Source organism: Lissotriton helveticus, chromosome 2_1 (genome assembly GCF_964261635.1).
Source record: "Lissotriton helveticus chromosome 2_1, aLisHel1.1, whole genome shotgun sequence".
Lineage (NCBI taxonomy): Eukaryota > Metazoa > Chordata > Amphibia > Caudata > Salamandridae > Lissotriton > Lissotriton helveticus.
The window spans coordinates 1256689996-1256707317 of NC_136059.1; the positions used below are offsets into that span (position 1 = coordinate 1256689996).

General features: G+C 43.7%; 1 protein-coding gene across 1 annotated transcript in view; it reads left to right on the forward strand.

Moving 5' to 3' along the window:
• The window catches only part of TSPAN5 (tetraspanin 5), a 325789-nt gene that overhangs the window by 208287 nt on the left and 100180 nt on the right, over nucleotides 1-17322 (forward strand). The window contains exon 2 of the mRNA XM_078676212.1: nucleotides 9596-9646. Within this exon, the coding sequence (XP_078532338.1) occupies nucleotides 9596-9646 (51 nt within the window). The remainder of the gene's footprint in view (nucleotides 1-9595; nucleotides 9647-17322) is intronic.

The window sequence follows — 17322 nt, forward strand, 5'->3', positions numbered from 1 at the left end:
ATACTGCGGCCAGATTAGTCCTTGACGCTCCTAATAGGTCCCCGTCTCGCCCTCTTCTGTATTTATTTTATTTATTTATTTGCATGTTTGTACCGCGCTAGGATCACCTCCCGAAGGAGTATCTCCGCGCCTTTGGCAGCCAAAAAAGCAACTAGCGGACCCTAACCATAAGCATAGATCAATTTTGAAAAAGGAATGTCTTTAATTGCTTCCTAAAAGGCAGGTGGTCCTTACACTGTCTCAGAAACAGTGGGAGGCTGTTCCACAAGGTTGGACCAGCAACCGTAAGAGATCTTCCCCCTTGTCTCACTTTTCTAAATTTTGGAATCTGTAACAATGCCTGCTCACTGGATCTCAAAGAGCGTGTCGGTGTGTACCAGGAGAATTTATTAATCAAATATGCTGGACCATTTCCCTGTAGACACTTATGCATTGTACAGCAGATCTTAAACTTCACCCTCTGTTTGATGGATAACCAATGTAACTTCTCCAGAAGGGGTTTAGAGGGGGTGCGAGAGGGCTGGTTCAGGACCAGACGGGCAGCAGTATTCTGGACCACCTGGAGTCTAGAGATTACCGCTTCATTTGTTGACAGCAGCAGCCCATTGCAGTAGTCCAAGCGACTCAATACTAGGGCCTGCACCAAAGTTCTCCTAGTAGAGTCTGGTAGTAAAGGGAATACCTTTCGTAGCATCCCGATGATATGGAAGCAGGAGCCCACCACTTGATTGCTATGATGTTTTAATGAAAGCTCCTGATCAAGTCGGACGCCAAGGTTTTTCACTACCTGCTTGGGCTCTGGAGCCGGGCCAAGATCTTGAGGCCACCAGTCTGGGGTCCACAGAAGTTTGCCCTCACCGAACAGCATCACCTCCGTTTTTGCAACATTACACTGCAGGAGGTTAGATGCCATCCAGTGTGCCACCGCCTTCATCCCCTGAGCAAAGGAGTTCCTGACCTCCACCGTAAGGGTTTTAAAAGGAAAGAGGAGTTGGGTGTCATCTGCATATGACACTGGAATAAATCCATACGATCTCATGATGTTAGCTAGGGGGGCCACATAGATATTAAAAAGAGTAGGGCTCAGACAAGAGCCCTGTGGCACCCCCTTAGAGATCTCCAACTCCTCTGACCGATAATCCCCCAGGGTGACCCTTTGGGTACGACCTGTCAGGAAACTCCTCAGCCATGACAACGCCTTGCCTTCCAGGCCGATGTTAACTAGCCTGGTTGTCATGATGTCGTATGACACGGTGTCAAACGCCGCAGACAGATCCAGCAGAACCAGGATAACAGAATGACCTTTATCCTGGAACATGCGTAGATCGTCTGCGACTGACAGCAAGGTGGTCTCGGTGCTGTGTCTTGGTCTAAAGCCCGACTGGGATGGATCCAGACCGCCTACTAGCTCAATGTAGCTGGATAGGTGGCGATTTACATATTTCTCTATAATTTTCCCCAAAAAGGGGAGAAGAGAGATGGGCCTTAAATTCGCCAACTCCGTCCAGGGAATGGTAGTATTTTTCCTCAGTGGCCTTACTAACGCCCTCTTCCAGTCCATAGGGACCTGCCCTGTACAGAGGGAAAGATTAATCAAGTTCTGGATTTCTGGTCCAAGAACTTCTACCAGCTTAGGCAGGATACGGGCAGGAATGCTATCATAGGGACTTCCACTCTTGATCTGTGCAACCAATGAGATTACCTCCTCCAAAGAGATCGGAGGAAAGCTAGAGAGACATTGAGTAGGTGGTCCTGATAGTACACTCGACTGGGATCTGTTGTTATTATTCGTTCCCACAGCCGTCTTTGAGGCCATTATCTTCTCATAGATAGCCTCTATCTTCTTCATAAAGAAGGTAGAAATCTCATTGCACAGCTCTTGGGTGGCTACCTCAACAGTCTCACAGGCTGCTGGTCTGGTAAAGGTTTGTAAGATGTTATACAAAACTCTAGAATCTTTCCCTGCCTCTATAAGTTGTGCTGCAATATGGTTTTTCCGCGCAGTCCTGATGGCTTTATGGTACAACTTAAAAGAGGATTTATAGAGTGTTTTATCCTCCTGCCTTCTAGACCGTCTCCATAATTTTTCCAGTTTTCTTGTATTTTGTTTCAAAGATCTTAGGTCTTCAGAAAACCAGATTTCTTGCTTTTTAGCTGGGCGGGGTTTATAGATTTTCTGGGGGATAGTATTATTTATTGCATCCTTAACTGCCTCCTCAAACCTGTACAACTCTGTTGTTATATCTCCTGTAGTGAGTCCATACAGGGGAGCTTTGTACTGATCTCTAAAGGCTTCCACCGTTAGTTTATGCCAGGGTCTCCTTTTCGTGGCCAGAATACTCCGCTTTTGAGGCTTATTATTAGTAGCAGTATGGAACTTTAAAATAAAATGATCTGTCCATTCTACTTGTTCAGGAGGCATACATTTAATTAAAGGTGAGTTGGACATTACCAAATCCAAAGTATGGCCTGCCTTATGAGTGGGGCCGTCATTGATCTTTTTCAGTCCTAGGGAGTCTAGGTCCATTAGGAGAGTTCTTGCCTCCTTACAGTTCTCTAGCTCACTATGGACATTAAAATCCCCTACCAAGAGGAAATCCTGATTATCTTGTACAAATGGTGCTAAAGCCTCTATTAGCACAACTGGAAAAGTCCCAATCGGACCTGGTGGTCTATACAACAATGCACCCTTCCTTTGATCTCTGGGATTAGGACTGAGTTTAAAAATGAGTAATTCCATTTGAGGATTACTAATTTCCTCCAGGATAGTTAAGTTCAATTCCTCTTTGTAAACAATTGCCACCCCCCCTCCAGTTTTCTTTAAGCGGTCAACCCTGGCAATCTTGTATCCTAATGGGACACTAAGTGTGATTGCTGGAACCAAATGGGGCTTAAGCCAGGTTTCTGTTAAAAAACAGAGGTCTGGCTCCTCAGTCAATATAAGATCCCATATCTGTGTGGAGTGCTTCACTAAAGATCGAATATTACAGAGTAGATTTTTACTCCACATAATGGAGTTATCTGCCTGTATATTAATAGGAACAAAATCTTGTTTTCTTGCTGGTATGACCTCAGCTACCTGTGAATGCCTGTTCCGGTTCATATCAAGATCAAACTGCCTATGGCATCTGTAGCAGGAGAAAGGACCTTCAGCCGGAGTATCAATACCAATAGTACAGGCATGGGACATATCGACACGAATCGTAAGCAATACCTGCGAAGTATATGATCTTCGTGTGGTAGGCGATGTTTCCAGGACATGTAATGGTCGCGCCATAATCTCCAGCCCCTTAGCCCCGTCCTGTCGCGGACGGGCGCAGACGGGCTGGTCTTCGGCTCGTCTTAGGCGCAGGAATAGGCGCGCTAGGGCCGACGAGGGGCTAAATAGCCCAGGAAGTGCCAGAGTCTAGAGCGCTAACCGCTCGCTTTCCAGTATGTCCTGCCTCAGCCCCGCCCTCCACACACCGGGATTGGCTGCCGAGCGTGCAGGCTTAGGTAGGATTTTAAACTATCGTGGCTTTGGTGTTTGCAGGTATGCGAGATTGTTGCAGTATGCCTCAGAGTAATTCACAACCTAATTCCTTCTATTCAGTTTAAAACACAGTCAACATTATTTTACAATCATCAATTAAAATAAATCGGTAGTTTTTCAAAATCAGTTTCCTTTTACAATTTTAGCACCGCTATCTGATTTTGTAGCGCCAAGCGGGGTCAGGAGAAGCTGCCACCACCTCCCTACCGCAAAATGCGCTGCCTCCTCGCCGCCTAAATAGCCCAGGAAGTGCCAGAGTCTAGAGCGCTAACCGCTCGCTTTCCAGTATGTCCTGCCTCAGCCCCGCCCTCCACACACCGGGATTGGCTGCCGAGCGTGCAGGCTTAGGTAGGATTTTAAACTATCGTGGCTTTGGTGTTTGCAGGTAAGCGAGATTGTTGCAGTATGCCTCAGAGTAATTCACAACCTAATTCCTTCTATTCAGTTTAAAACAGTCAACATTATTTTACAATCATCAATTAAAATAAATCGGTCGTTTTTCAAAATCAGTTTCCTTTTACAATTTTAGCACCGCTATCTGATTTTGTAGCGCCAAGCGGGGTCAGGAGAAGCTGCCACCACCTCCCTACCGCAAAATGCGCTGCCTCCTCGCCGCCTAAATAGCCCAGGAAGTGCCAGAGTCTAGAGCGCTAACCGCTCGCTTTCCAGTATGTCCTGCCTCAGCCCCGCCCTCCACACACCGGGATTGGCTGACGAGCGTGCAGGCTTAGGTAGGATTTTAAACTATCGTGGCTTTGGTGTTTGCAGGTATGCGAGATTGTTGCAGTATGCCTCAGAGTAATTCACAACCTAATTCCTTCTATTCAGTTTAAAACACAGTCAACATTATTTTACAATCATCAATTAAAATAAATCGGTCGTTTTTCAAAATCAGTTTCCTTTTACAATTTTAGCACCGCTATCTGATTTTGTAGCGCCAAGCGGGGTCAGGAGAAGCTGCCACCACCTCCCTGTATAAGCTCCACTGGCTGCCCATCCGCCAGAGAATTGAGTTTAAAGTCTGTTGTGTAATTCACAGATGCCTTTGTGGATCTGGCCCTAAATATCTGGCTGAATTATTTCAGCCTTATATTCCGACCCGCTCTTTGCGATCTAGCAATTTATTATTGCTGCAGATTCCCCGGATTAAGAAGGCAAAACAAGGAGGTCGTGCATTGTCTTATAAGGGCCCCACTCTCTGGAACACTCTGCCCCTAACCTTAAGACAAATTACCAATCTACATGCCTTTAAGAAATCCTTGAAGAATTATCTGTTTCCGGCTGTGTAAGATCTAGGGCTCCTATGACTATGGTTTGATCTGGCATCCTGGAAGATCTTAAAAGCGAGGAGATACCTCTTGGGGTCGATTCCAGCGCTATATAAGAACCAAAATAAATACCTTTTGGTGTACCTTGCAATATGGAAACCAGTCTGTTTTTAAGAGAAGAGGTTGTTTTGTTAGAAGAAGTCATAGATTGAGTTAAGGCTGCTTTTTCAGTCAGTTTCCCCCAGAAATGGTCCAGTCGCTATTTTGTACATGCCGATAACAGCATTTGAGAAGGATACCATAGCAAGCAGGGAAACCAGATTTTGAAGTGGGAGGGCGCGTTGTCTGGAAGATCAGGTTTAAGGCCACTAGTTAAATGTTAGCCGGGGGTGGGGATATATCACTACTGTACTCTGGGGACAGAGTTTCGGACAATAAGTGCACAGAGGTTTGTATTACCTAGGAGGAATGACTCCTTTCTAGAGGTGTAAACGGATGAGGGAATTAAATCGGAGTTAAAATACCGTTTTTTTTAATCATTTATTAAAATTATTACCCTTGCATACACATGTTTTCATTGATCTGCTTTATTATGTCTCAGCTACTTTTCATGTACACTATTATTCGCTTGTTTATTGCTATATGCTTTGCATTTGCCATAATCTGTTGTTTATTCGCTTCATGGGTTAACAATATACTAATGGAATGGTAGTTTTATTCATATATTTACTCTGTTTTTCCCTTTAATAAATTAATGAAACTTAAAACAAGCATTGAAAATGCAATAGGTCTCGCAATAGAAGAGTTTGACATTTTTCGTTTTGCATATAGATGAGTGGCGTTGCGTGGATGAGTGGCGTTGCGTGGATGAGTGGCGTTGCGTGGGTGAGTGGCGTTGCGTGGGTGAGTGGCGTTGCGTGGGTGAGCGGCGTTGCGTGGATGAGCGGCGTTGCGTGGCTGAGCGGCGTTGCGTGGCTGAGTGGCGTTGCGTGGCTGAGTGGCGTTGCGTGGGTGAGTGGCGTTGCGTGGGTGAGTGGCGTTGCGTGGGTGAGTGGCGTTGCGTGGGTGAGTGGCGTTGCGTGGGTGAGTGGCGTTGCGTGTGTGTGTGGCGTTGCGTGTGTGTGTGGCGTTGCGTGTGTGTGTGGCGTTGCGTGTGTGTGTGGCGTTGCGTGTGTGTGTGGCGTTGCGTGTGTGTGTGGCGTTGCGTGTGTGAGTGGCGTTGCGTGGGTGAGTGGCGTTGCGTGGGTGAGTGGCGTTGCGTGGGTGAGTGGCGTTGCGTGGGTGAGTGGCGTTGCGTGGGTGAGTGGCGTTGCGTGGGTGAGTGGCGTTGCGTGGGTGAGTGGCGTTGCGTGGGTGAGTGGCGTTGCGTGGGTGAGTGGCGTTGCGTGGGTGAGTGGCGTTGCGTGTGTGAGTGGCCGTGTGTGTGTGGCGTTGCGTGTGTGAGTGGCGTTGCGTGGGTGAGTGGCGTTGCGTGGGTGAGTGGCGTTGCGTGGGTGAGTGGCGTTGCGTGGGTGAGTGGCGTTGCGTGGGTGAGTGGCGTTGCGTGGGTGAGTGGCGTTGCGTGGGTGAGTGGCGTTGCGTGGGTGAGTGGCGTTGCGTGGGTGAGTGGCGTTGCGTGGGTGAGTGGCGTTGCGTGGGTGAGTGGCGTTGCGTGTGTGAGTGGCGTTGCGTGTGTGAGTGGCGTTGCATGTGTGAGTGGCGTTGCATGTGTGAGTGGCGTTGCATGTGTGAGTGGCGTTGCATGTGTGAGTGGCGTTGCGTGTGTGTGTGGCGTTGCGTGTGTGTGTGGCGTTGCGTGTGTGTGTGGCGTTGCGTGTGTGTGTGGCGTTGCGTGTGTGAGTGGCGTTGCGTGTGTGAGTGGCGTTGCGTGGCTGAGTGGCGTTGCGTGGCTGAGTGGCGTTGCGTGGCTGAGTGGCGTTGCGTGGGTGAGTGGCGTTGCGTGGTTGAGTGGCGTTGCGTGTGTGAGTGGCGTTGCGTGGTTGAGTGGCGTTGCATGTGTGAGTGGCGTTGCATGTGTGAGTGGCGTTGCATGTGTGAGTGGCGTTGCATGTGTGTGTGGCGTTGCATGTGTGTGTGGCGTTGCGTGTGTGAGTGGCGTTGCGTGTGTGGCGTTGCGTGTGTGAGTGGCGTTGCGTGTGTGAGTGGCGTTGCGTGTGTGAGTGGTGTTGCGTGGGTGAGTGGCGTTGCGTGGGTGAGTGGCGTTGCGTGGGTGAGTGGCGTTGCGTGGGTGAGTGGCGTTGCATGGGTGAGTGGCGTTGCGTGGGTGAGTGAATGGTTAGCTGTTGCTTATGCGACGTATAGCACTTAATACTAAAGTAGGCAGACCTTCTTAGCCTTTGTGAGAATAATAGCAAAATAAAAATAAAAACCAGATCAAGTCAAGGACGCAAACGGCACCATGCTATTGTTTATTTACTCAGATGATTTGCATAAAAATGTAACTTGTGAGCACGTTTCTCTAACTCTCCAATAATCCCATTACAACACTTTGTACAAATGAGATTGGGACTCATCCTTCCGAAGTCGAGAAAAATGTGCAACGCTGTGTTGAAGTTAATTTTTTTAATTAACAAAATGCAAATAATGTGGAGAGATTTCAAGTGATTCAGGAATGGGCGCCCTTGTAAAGAGAAAGTACGGCCGGCCTGGGCAGTGATAGGGGAGGAGGGAGGAGAAATGCGAGTCACGGCAGCAGCAGCCTTTGATGTGCCTGCCGGCCGGCCGTGAATAATTAGGGGGTGAGAAATGCGCTCGGAGGGCTGCCTTTGATGTGGTAATGCGAGGCAGGCAGGCAGGCGGCTGGTGGCATTGTGCACGCGCTTTTTAGGGCTTGCGCAAGCGCAATGACCTAAAAAGCACATGCACTTGAAGGAATCGCCAGTGGAATCGCCAGTGGATAAACACTGGATAAGCCCCTATAGAGCTTCGCCAGCTATGCGCTGAAGCGCATCAGCAGGCGAGCCCTAAAAACATAAAGCAGGAGTAAATATGCAAATATGTGCGCAAACATAATTTTCTTTACGTTTGTTAACTTAATAATTTAGGCCAACTCAAATTTCCAGTGAATGCAGAAATAATCAAAAGAAAAATATTTTGTAGAAAAAAAATGTTCAGGTTTGAGGGGTGCCAACTTGAGGTGCTTGCTAATAGTAGACGTCATAGTGGTAAATCTGCCAAAAAACAATTAAAATGTCCCAGAAATTTAGACAGTGTGTGCCTGAATCAAATACATTGAGGTGTAAAGTGATATTTAATATAAAAGGCACCTTCGTAAAATCCCTGCTTCTATTTCTGTTTCTGGATGTTTTGCATGCACTGGTGCAGTACTTACATGAAGTTCTGTCGGAACTTTCTAAAGAGGGTTTGTTATCCCTTTATTCATCTGACCTTGCCTTCAGAGACTCGAAAAAATCGAGTGCACTCTGTTTTAAAGACACAAATAAATGTGTACTTTGATACTTTAGACCAGAGGTCATTAAACTGTGGGCCGCAAGTAATCGGGCGGGACAGGCTCTGGCCAAAAGAACCATTATGCTGATACCAGTGCTTTGTTTTAAGCAGAAAAAAATAAGTGGCAGTAACCAGCTCTGTAATGGGCCATCACTAACATTGTTTGTCATTTATATCCTGGCTGGTAGAAGATGTCTAAAGGGAAGCGACTCCAAATAATATTCAAAGCCCCTGCCCCCATTTCTAATAATCACACTATGGTTACCTTTAGTTTAGACCTTAGTAAAGCCTGCCTGATCAGAAAAGTATGTTTGGCAATCATGTATTTAATTGCATTTTTGGATGGGGTATCTGATCTGAATTGCCATGTTTAAATACGTTTAGACCTATTTAAACAATGCCATTTTAATTAAATAATTGTCAAAAATTCAGAGGGTGGCCCCAGATGATTTTTATTTTTTTTCCTTTGGGGGGGGGGGATGAAAAAGTTCAAAGACCACCGCTTTAGACTGGCGACATCTGATCAAGGCATGGCTCTCTAATAGAGCGTCTTTATATACAAGGTCACGATTGCTGATATTTGTGGTTTTAAAATCTGCAGGCACCGTGTTTTGTGTTGTAATTGCATTTCTATAGCTTTTTGTGCCTTTCGCATGATTTATAAGTTAGTGCTCGCCACACATGCAGTAACAGAACAGTAAATAATGAATGCATTTCGTTACAATCACTTGAACCTTCTTCGCAGAGGTTTCCCTGTTCCTGCCATGTTGGGGAAAAGCCGCCACCTTGCTATGCGAGTATAAATATCCCTTAAGGCTTCTCCCTACGTTTCAGCCTGGCTGGGTAGGGTGTCAGCCAATGGTTAATGGAATAGAGTTGCTAACAGGTGGCTAATAAATCAACTCTGTTTCCCACTGCACTCGTAGATGATAAAATCCAAGGTCTCTGATAGGTGCGGGTTCTGTGTCACGTGCATAGCCTGCGAGTTCCAATGAATGCACTTGTTAGACCCCTACAGCCTCTGAACACTTCCGCCTGTCATTATACTTAATGTAGCTCATCCCAGTGGCCAGGTGTAAACCGTGATTTTCAATATTTTATGCAAACTTTCCTATAGGCAGGCGTGTTACCTTATTGAATATTGAAACATCAAGGGAAATGTAAAACTATTGAGACTTAATAGCCTTTCCATGAACTTTTATCTTAGCTCTGTTGTGTTTTTCACTATTACCGTTAATTATCCTTGGTCTAACTTGATGGTCTCAGATGTATATTTAATCTACTGTTATGTTCGCTGTTTTATGATAATAGTGTTGCATACTTAAGTTTCCTTCTTTTATTTCAGTTTCTGGGAATTGCATTTCTCGGTATCGGACTGTGGGCTTGGAATGAAAAAGTGAGTATTATTACTATTCACTGTTTACAGACAAAATTTGTTTTAAAAAACAGAAAATGTAATCCATATATTTAACATTCAAAATTTTATTGGTGAGGATCAGCTCAATTTTTTTTACAACGTGTTACGTTTTGGCATCTGCACTCCCGCCTTAAAGATCACTTTAGGATTCTGGTATAGTGCACAAGAGGCTTTCACCTACCAAATTCGGTTTGGTACACAATACCTAAAAAGCTGTAAAGGAGGTTTTTTAATGGTTTTTTTTCCATTTTTTTGGGTGGGGGCTCCCCTGGCCCAGCCTTAAGTACCTCCATTGCTCACTTGCCCATCCTCATACTGCCACCCATTTATTTATTTACTAGTCATATATTTTCAATCACAAGCCTTTAAGTGTTGCTGTGCATTTTATCATTACTCAACTGTAGGCAGCTACAATGTTGCAGCGTCACTTGCACTCTTCATAATAACTTTAAAAACGAAACCGAAATTAAATCGCCAACCGAATATGCACCCAACAAGCTTTGGCACTCAAGAGGAGGGAACTATTTCTAGGGGAGGGGAACAAAGTGCTATTTTTAGGGGAGGTGAACAAAGTGCACAGGCTTGGTGCAGTTACGCGAAGAGAAGGAAGCCAATGGCTAAAGTGGGCTGACTCATTGTCCCTTGCTTTGTGATGAGGTGTGCTTGAGCAAAAAATGAATAGTAATATAAACTATAAATAGCTGACACTCCTAACCAAAAGGCCCTCTATGGATGTATATTATTAATGTTTTTATTTATATAAACATGAGTCTGACAAAACAGCCAAAACTATCTTAAAGGCCAGGCCTAAAAAAAACTGGCCTGTGGCGGTCTGTTCTCACACTGCTGACATATCAGTTATTAAAAAGTCTCACAGCCCTGCTTGGCCACCTTTTGCTGGCTTGAAAAATTTGATTTGGACCAGTATTCTGTGTTTATGGGCTACACGGACTCCATATCACCGCCAAAGTTCAAATAAATTGAGGCAGATTTTATGAGTATACACATTTTAATGCAAAAAACACTACTTTTTTTGCTCCATTGTGTCAAGCAAAAACTCATACTACCATTGGGACCAAGTACAGTAGCACTTTAAACATGAGTTTGTCTGCTAAAGACAGGCATCCCTCAAAGATGTTCATTAATAATAGACATATTTTATTTATTTGAGTCCCTTAAGAGTAGTATATCCGATGTAATTTGTGAGCAAAAAGCTTAAGTATCAGCTAAGATAGTGTGGCCACAAAAAGCAGAAGAAATGAAGGGCAATTACCATTTGATGTGCGGTAGAAAAATGTATCCAGTGAAAACATATAATTTACTGTCCTCCCCTAACCCACAGTTCTGTGGCTGATGAATTTACTTGCAACTTAAAATGTCACTTAAAGTGTGGGACCATCTACTCAAAATTGGGATAGAAAAGGTCTGAAATGTGCCTTTTTTCATAAGATGTCCGTTTTGGCGCTCTGAGATTGCGAACAGTCAGGTCCATTTTAAAGTTCTAGTTTACATTCATATACATCTACCCAGAAATTGCCACAATTAATCCTGTCCCAACCACGCTTTCCCATCTACCATGTTCTCCTCTTTACCGTTGAAGTTTCCTGAAACATTGGTGCTTCTCAGTCTTCCATATACGTTTCTCTGTCCACTTTAACAAGTGTAGGAGAATAGCATACTACCGCAACCATAGTTTGATAGCTCAGGAAAGTGTGAAACAAAAATGTATGGAGAAAGGACAAGTTTGATTTTAATGTATCTAAGTACCTTCTATATATTTTGATATTTGTTGCACAACCCATCTGCTCACCAACAATTGGAAAATGGTCCTATAGAGACTATTGTTCAGACTTTTATGGCTCAATTTATGTGCACTCTTCGATTCAGTGTGGTACTGTCCAATTCTGCTAACAAATCTAAATTGGCGTTACCCAGAAAAAGAGCCCAAGAAGTAGTCTGGACTAGACTACCCTTGAGAAACCTATGATAATGATCCACATTAGCTCACCCACTGGACTGACGAGCATTCTGCTGTGGTAAAAAAAGAAAACAGCATGTCCTAAAACACCTCACATTTTAAAGTAACACAATCTCGAAGCTTTTCTTACTTAATGCTTTTAAGGGAATAAACTAACAAATTGATCTCTGGTTTCAGATAATAAAGCAACACAGCATTGGGCACAAAAACATGTATTTATTGACCGTATTTGCATAGTGCAAAGGATGTGCTTAGCGGGTCATCTCGTTGTGATTAAAAAGCTCACCCAAAGTCAGCAATTAGAGTTAGCAGCTAACATATTCTTCTCATACAAGACAGCCAAAAGTAAATGGTGTCTAGTGTGTCATTGTGACAGTGGCGTAGGAAGAGGGGTGCGCTGGGTTCCCGGCTGCCCCAGGTGTCATCACTGAGGATGGGTGACAAAATGGAAAAAAAGTTTGTTTTAAACACATATTTTTGACATTTTGTCAAGCCAGAGGTGACCAGAAATGTTCTGCCCCGAGTACCACCTGACCTTGCTACGTCACTGTATTGTGCTCTTAGTTTTGAAGTCTGATATGATGGGTCTGGATAGACATGCAAAGGTTGTCAGCAGCAGCAAGAAAGTTTACCTGGTCTACTCTCAGCTCCTGAATTTTCTTTGCAAGGCCAGTCAATGTGGTTACCTGTTTTCATTGCATTTCTAATCTCGTTCCATTGGACTGAGCAGTTCCGCCCTTTCCCACAGAGACCACAAGGACGCAACTGTCTTTGGACCACCAGCCATATTAGGGGAGTGCCACAGTAGTAGAGACAACCAGTTCGACAAGGTCAGCTGATCTTCACAAGCCTCCATAAGGCCCACAGGGTAAAATCTTATAGACAATGATGACACTTAGGCAAAAATTAAAGACCCGACTACAAAACATAGCTTGACTTATCCATTTACAAAAAGGTTTCAAACAAATGTTGCTTTCTACTTCCTAAATAGAACACTTATATATAATATACATTGTTTATAGCCTTAAAAAGGCCTAATGTTGTTTACTTAACCGTGGTCTAAAACGGGGGTTGTTAACCTGTGGTCTGGGGACCCCTGGGGGTCCGCAGAGCCTACTCAGGGGGTTCACGACTACTTAAAAAATTAACGTTATCCGATTAATAAAGTATATATAAATAAAGAAGGAAGATCTAAAAAAGAAAATTATAGAAAGTTCTGTAGATGGGAATACATTTTGAAAAATAGGGGGCTAAAAATTAAGTTAGTATTTTCAGAGTGTTTCATGGGAGCAGTGCATCAAATAAAATATTGTATGGACGATGAGTAGCGTTAACTGAATTTAGAAAAGTTCCAATCCTCCCATTAAAATGTAAACTTTGAATTTTTTAAAATGTGTGTGAATTAGATAAACTATTTCATCATTTGTGTATTTGTTTGACCAATGTTTGTTTCTGTATACTTTGTGTATGGTTTTGCAGTTCAAGGCATCTAAAATGCTTAGGCCAGGATCCTCAGCTTCCGTAATGACTCGGTGGGGATCCCCGGAGTCCAATAATAATTCAGTAGGGGCCCCAGCAGTGATTTAAGTGGGGGTCCACAGAAGTCAACGTTTTTTTTCCCCAATTCTATTTATTGAGTTTTGCAATCGGAAGTCAAAAGACTGAGAACCACTGGTCTAAAACATTAATTTTCTCCATGAAAAGAGGTTTAGGTTTAGGGGATTTATAAAGCGCATGACTACCCTTGGACATCTCTGCGCTGAGGTGGTGCAGGATGGAAGTTATTAGCACTTGGGTTTAGGGGAAGAGCCATGTCTTGAGTTTTGTTGTGCTTTTGTGTACACCGCGGATGGAAAGTGTTGCTGACACTGACGTTGCCTGTCCTGGGCCATCCTATTAACGTTTAAAAATGAAGGGGTAACAGGAGGCATCTTCCAAATTATAATTGAAATCTATTGTCCCTTCAGCCTAAGAAATTACTAGTTTTGGAGACCTAGGTATATTCTTCTAGGTATTTTTTGTCCGGTCTCTGTTTTCTGTTCTGTGGTTTTGCCATGTTTCAAATCGTAGACATTATAGAATTAACAGACAGAACCAGGAGCAAACTTTAGTCTAGATTTCATACATTATAGTATCCATGAGTTAAACCAACTTTTCTTCAAACCTTAAGTCCTTCCAAAGGAGAATCGGTAGGAACGCACCTAACAGTATCGCCCTCCTCCTTTAAAACGTGGCCCCATCAAGCAAAAACAACTACACCACAATTGAAAAGCAAAGCACATCTGATTTTTTTTTTTAAACGATATGCCTTTGGACACCAAGCTAAGGTTTCTGAAAATATGTTTTAAAATGTCCAATACAACTCAAATGCCGGATGTTCACTTAGAGTTACTAAAGCTGGGTGCAAAATGTCACCATAACAGGCCAACAAACCTCCTGAGTTTACCTAAGAAAATACCATTCCAACTGCTTTGTGGAAAGACATTTATTTCTCACAGTTCTACTGAGCGAATATGCAAAGTCCTTCAAACGTGAATGCATTTTAGAGGTATCAGCCTCTTTTTGGAACCCTCTGTATCAGCAAGTTAAACCACATAAGATCTTTCTCACGACTGGGCCTCACTGGTCAATAAACACTGAAAGCTGCCCTCCTGCCCTTAGTCTCTCCATTGCATACTTCATTGACGGAAATATGTGTTCTTGGCATGTCAAAGTGGCAGTGGATGCCTGTGTCTCTGAATAGTTCATCAGCACTCCCTAGTAAACTATACCTGTTTCGAACCTTACATTGTGACTCTGAAATGTGACCAGTACATCAGGCAACGCTTTGAGGTCCACTTGGAATTTGTGAACATCCTGGAGAATTCCAATTGGGATTTCTTGGAGATGGGGCATCGTGAAGGGCAATGCTCTAAAATACAGGAAGGCCAAATAACCTTAAGTGTTTTTACTCTTACCTGGTACTAATCTGAAAAGAAGATGCTATGAGAAACTTTCTCTCTACACATTTTAACAATCTGTTCTTATTAATGTTTCATTGAGTGTAAGTTAAATGATGGACTACTTACTGACTTATGTATGACTTCCATGGTGAGACTTTAACGTCCAGAAAATCGAATGAGTGTACAATAAGTAGTGTTTATTTGAATAATGCTGAGAAGTTCTGTTTCAAAGTTAAGCTATTCCTGGCAATAATGGCACATCCATACCAATAGTACTACTTAGGGAACCCTGCCTCAATCCACCTTTCAAACCAGTTCTTAAAAGGAAAACGGGGACGTGTAACTATGATCTGATGCCAAGACCAATAATGCGGCTGCCTCCGCTGTGTCTAATTTAAATACTATTTTTCTCACATTCCTGTCTCACAAGTGACCTGTACTAATACCTGCAGGGTGTCTATCGTAACTCGACTATTCCAACCACCAATCGATGGTCCTCCTCACAAAGCATAATAGCACTCTGCTCTCTCTCCTCTAGATTTTCCCCACATGTTTGGTCTAGGTAGTGTCCAAACAGGTCTAACCTGCTATGAAGGGCCTCCACAGTCCACCATTTGCACGGAGACATCAATGTTGCCCACAAGACAGTTTGGAGCTTGATGACTTCAAACAGATGCATTACTGGACCATGCTAGCTGCAAGATCTCAGAAACCGACTACGTTTAGCCGGAGAGTAATCTCTCACAACCACGTTGCATATTTTGGAAACTACACAGTACTTTTGGAAGGCAGCCATGTAGAAGGGACCTCTGCAACCTTTCCGAGAGAAAGTAAAAGCATGACTGTTTAATCACACATTCCCTAAGATGTGGTTTGTTTGTTTTGTGCCCAAAATCTGGGAATTATGGCACTGTATGAAAACTGTCACAATCCAGTTTTCACCAAGATTGTATTTTATAACATAGATGAAGAGATCTTAGCCACCTTCAGAATGAGTAGTGTGTCCGGCCTGGTTGTTGTGTAAACGGATTTTAAGTCATTGCTTCAAGGAGCCTCTTGTTAATGGGGTGCTTGTGAAGGATTAGCAAAAAGAGGCCTTGAGTATTATACAGAAGGCTAACCAGTTATCTTTCGTATAGATGTGCAAAAGAAAGTCCCATAACTGAAGTCCTTGAACTGTAAAATGTATGCCTTCCTTTCATCTGCCTACAGCGATTTAAGGGGTTTGTGTAGAATGCTTTTTCTAGTAGCTGCTGTAGATGTACTTAATATTATAGTTTGTTACTGAGAAAAGAATGGTCTGGTCAGTGGGAGGTGTCATTTGATAGTATATGTGGAATAGGTAGAAGATCTTGAACATGAAGCACATGTTGATGGGTCAACCAGTGAAAATGTTACTCTCGATCGTTTGAGTCTGAAGGCTACTAGCTTCGTCATGACATTCTTGAACAATTGGAGCTGAGATAGTTAGCATGGTCTTGAGTTAATGGAGATCTCACCATGGCTGGTGGTGATGTGTCATAGTTGGTGGGGGAGCAGAGCAATTCAATGACCATGGTCCAGTCAGTGTTTTTGGGGGGAAGAGTATGGCTCCTTGCTTTTTTCCTCCCATTAAGATTCAGGCTGCTCTTTGCTATTGAGGCTAGATGTCTGCCAGACCGGTCTTTAGGATACAGTATCCGTTTGATTTATTGGTCGTGTGATGTACAGCTGATGGTCATCACTGTAGGATTGCCAGAGCTACAGACCAGCAAGAATTGTTTTCACAATGATTTTGGTAGCAGTGAGGAGTTGTATGGTAATGTGTTGGTTAACATTTTTGAATATGTATGGCTTGTTTTGAATGTAACAGATATGTTTTTAGTACTTTTATTAAATGATTATGGAGCAGGGTCAAAATGTCTGTGTTCTTTTGGTGGTGAAGATATAAGTGAGAATGAAGCTTTCCCTAGAGGATTCTGATGACTGATCAATGGTTATGGGTTAGATGATGGGTGTGTGAGAGAAAAATAGCTATCAGTGACTTACTTGTGTTCTATGGGTCCTTTTTGTTGTTTTTAGTTGGGGGTTTGCTTTTCTATTGAATGTCATCACAAATCATGAGTATTTTATTGATGAAGAATATTTATAGTTTTTTTAATAGAATTATTGTACTTTGGTAGGTAGGGTTTAGACTGATGGAGCTTAGTGCCTCGAAATTACATTAAATAGGTTGTAGAGAGGATTGTATAATATTTTGAAGGTCAGCTGGCATTCCATCAGTGAAAATGCTTTAAGATTTTGTTAAGTGAAATGACGGGGAGGAGCAAGATGGCGGACTGAAGCCGCCACGGCCAACTGCAGTGGAGGACCCTCTCTCGCTGGCACGGAAAGAAGGAGGCTGAAGAAAAGATAATGCTTTCTGTGTTCACATTTTCTTTAGCATCGAAGTAAAAAACTAAGTGACCTGCGAGGGATTGAGCTATCGAAGATATTAGCAAGAAACGAGTAAAGGCGGGCCACCTTAGCTAAGAGTGGGAAGCTGTTACGGCGGCTGACTGAAGCCAAGGCGGATGCAGTCTATACTCGGCTGCTGCTACGAGTCAAGAGCTGAGACCCGAAAGCAGTATTTTACCTGTGGACATTGGATCTGGCACTTCGGCAGGAACGGAGAAACGGTGGATGTGGCGGATAGGCGGGGCTCGCTTTTGGTGGCTGCTGCAAGCTGCACAGCTGCCGGCGGTGAGAGTCTCGGG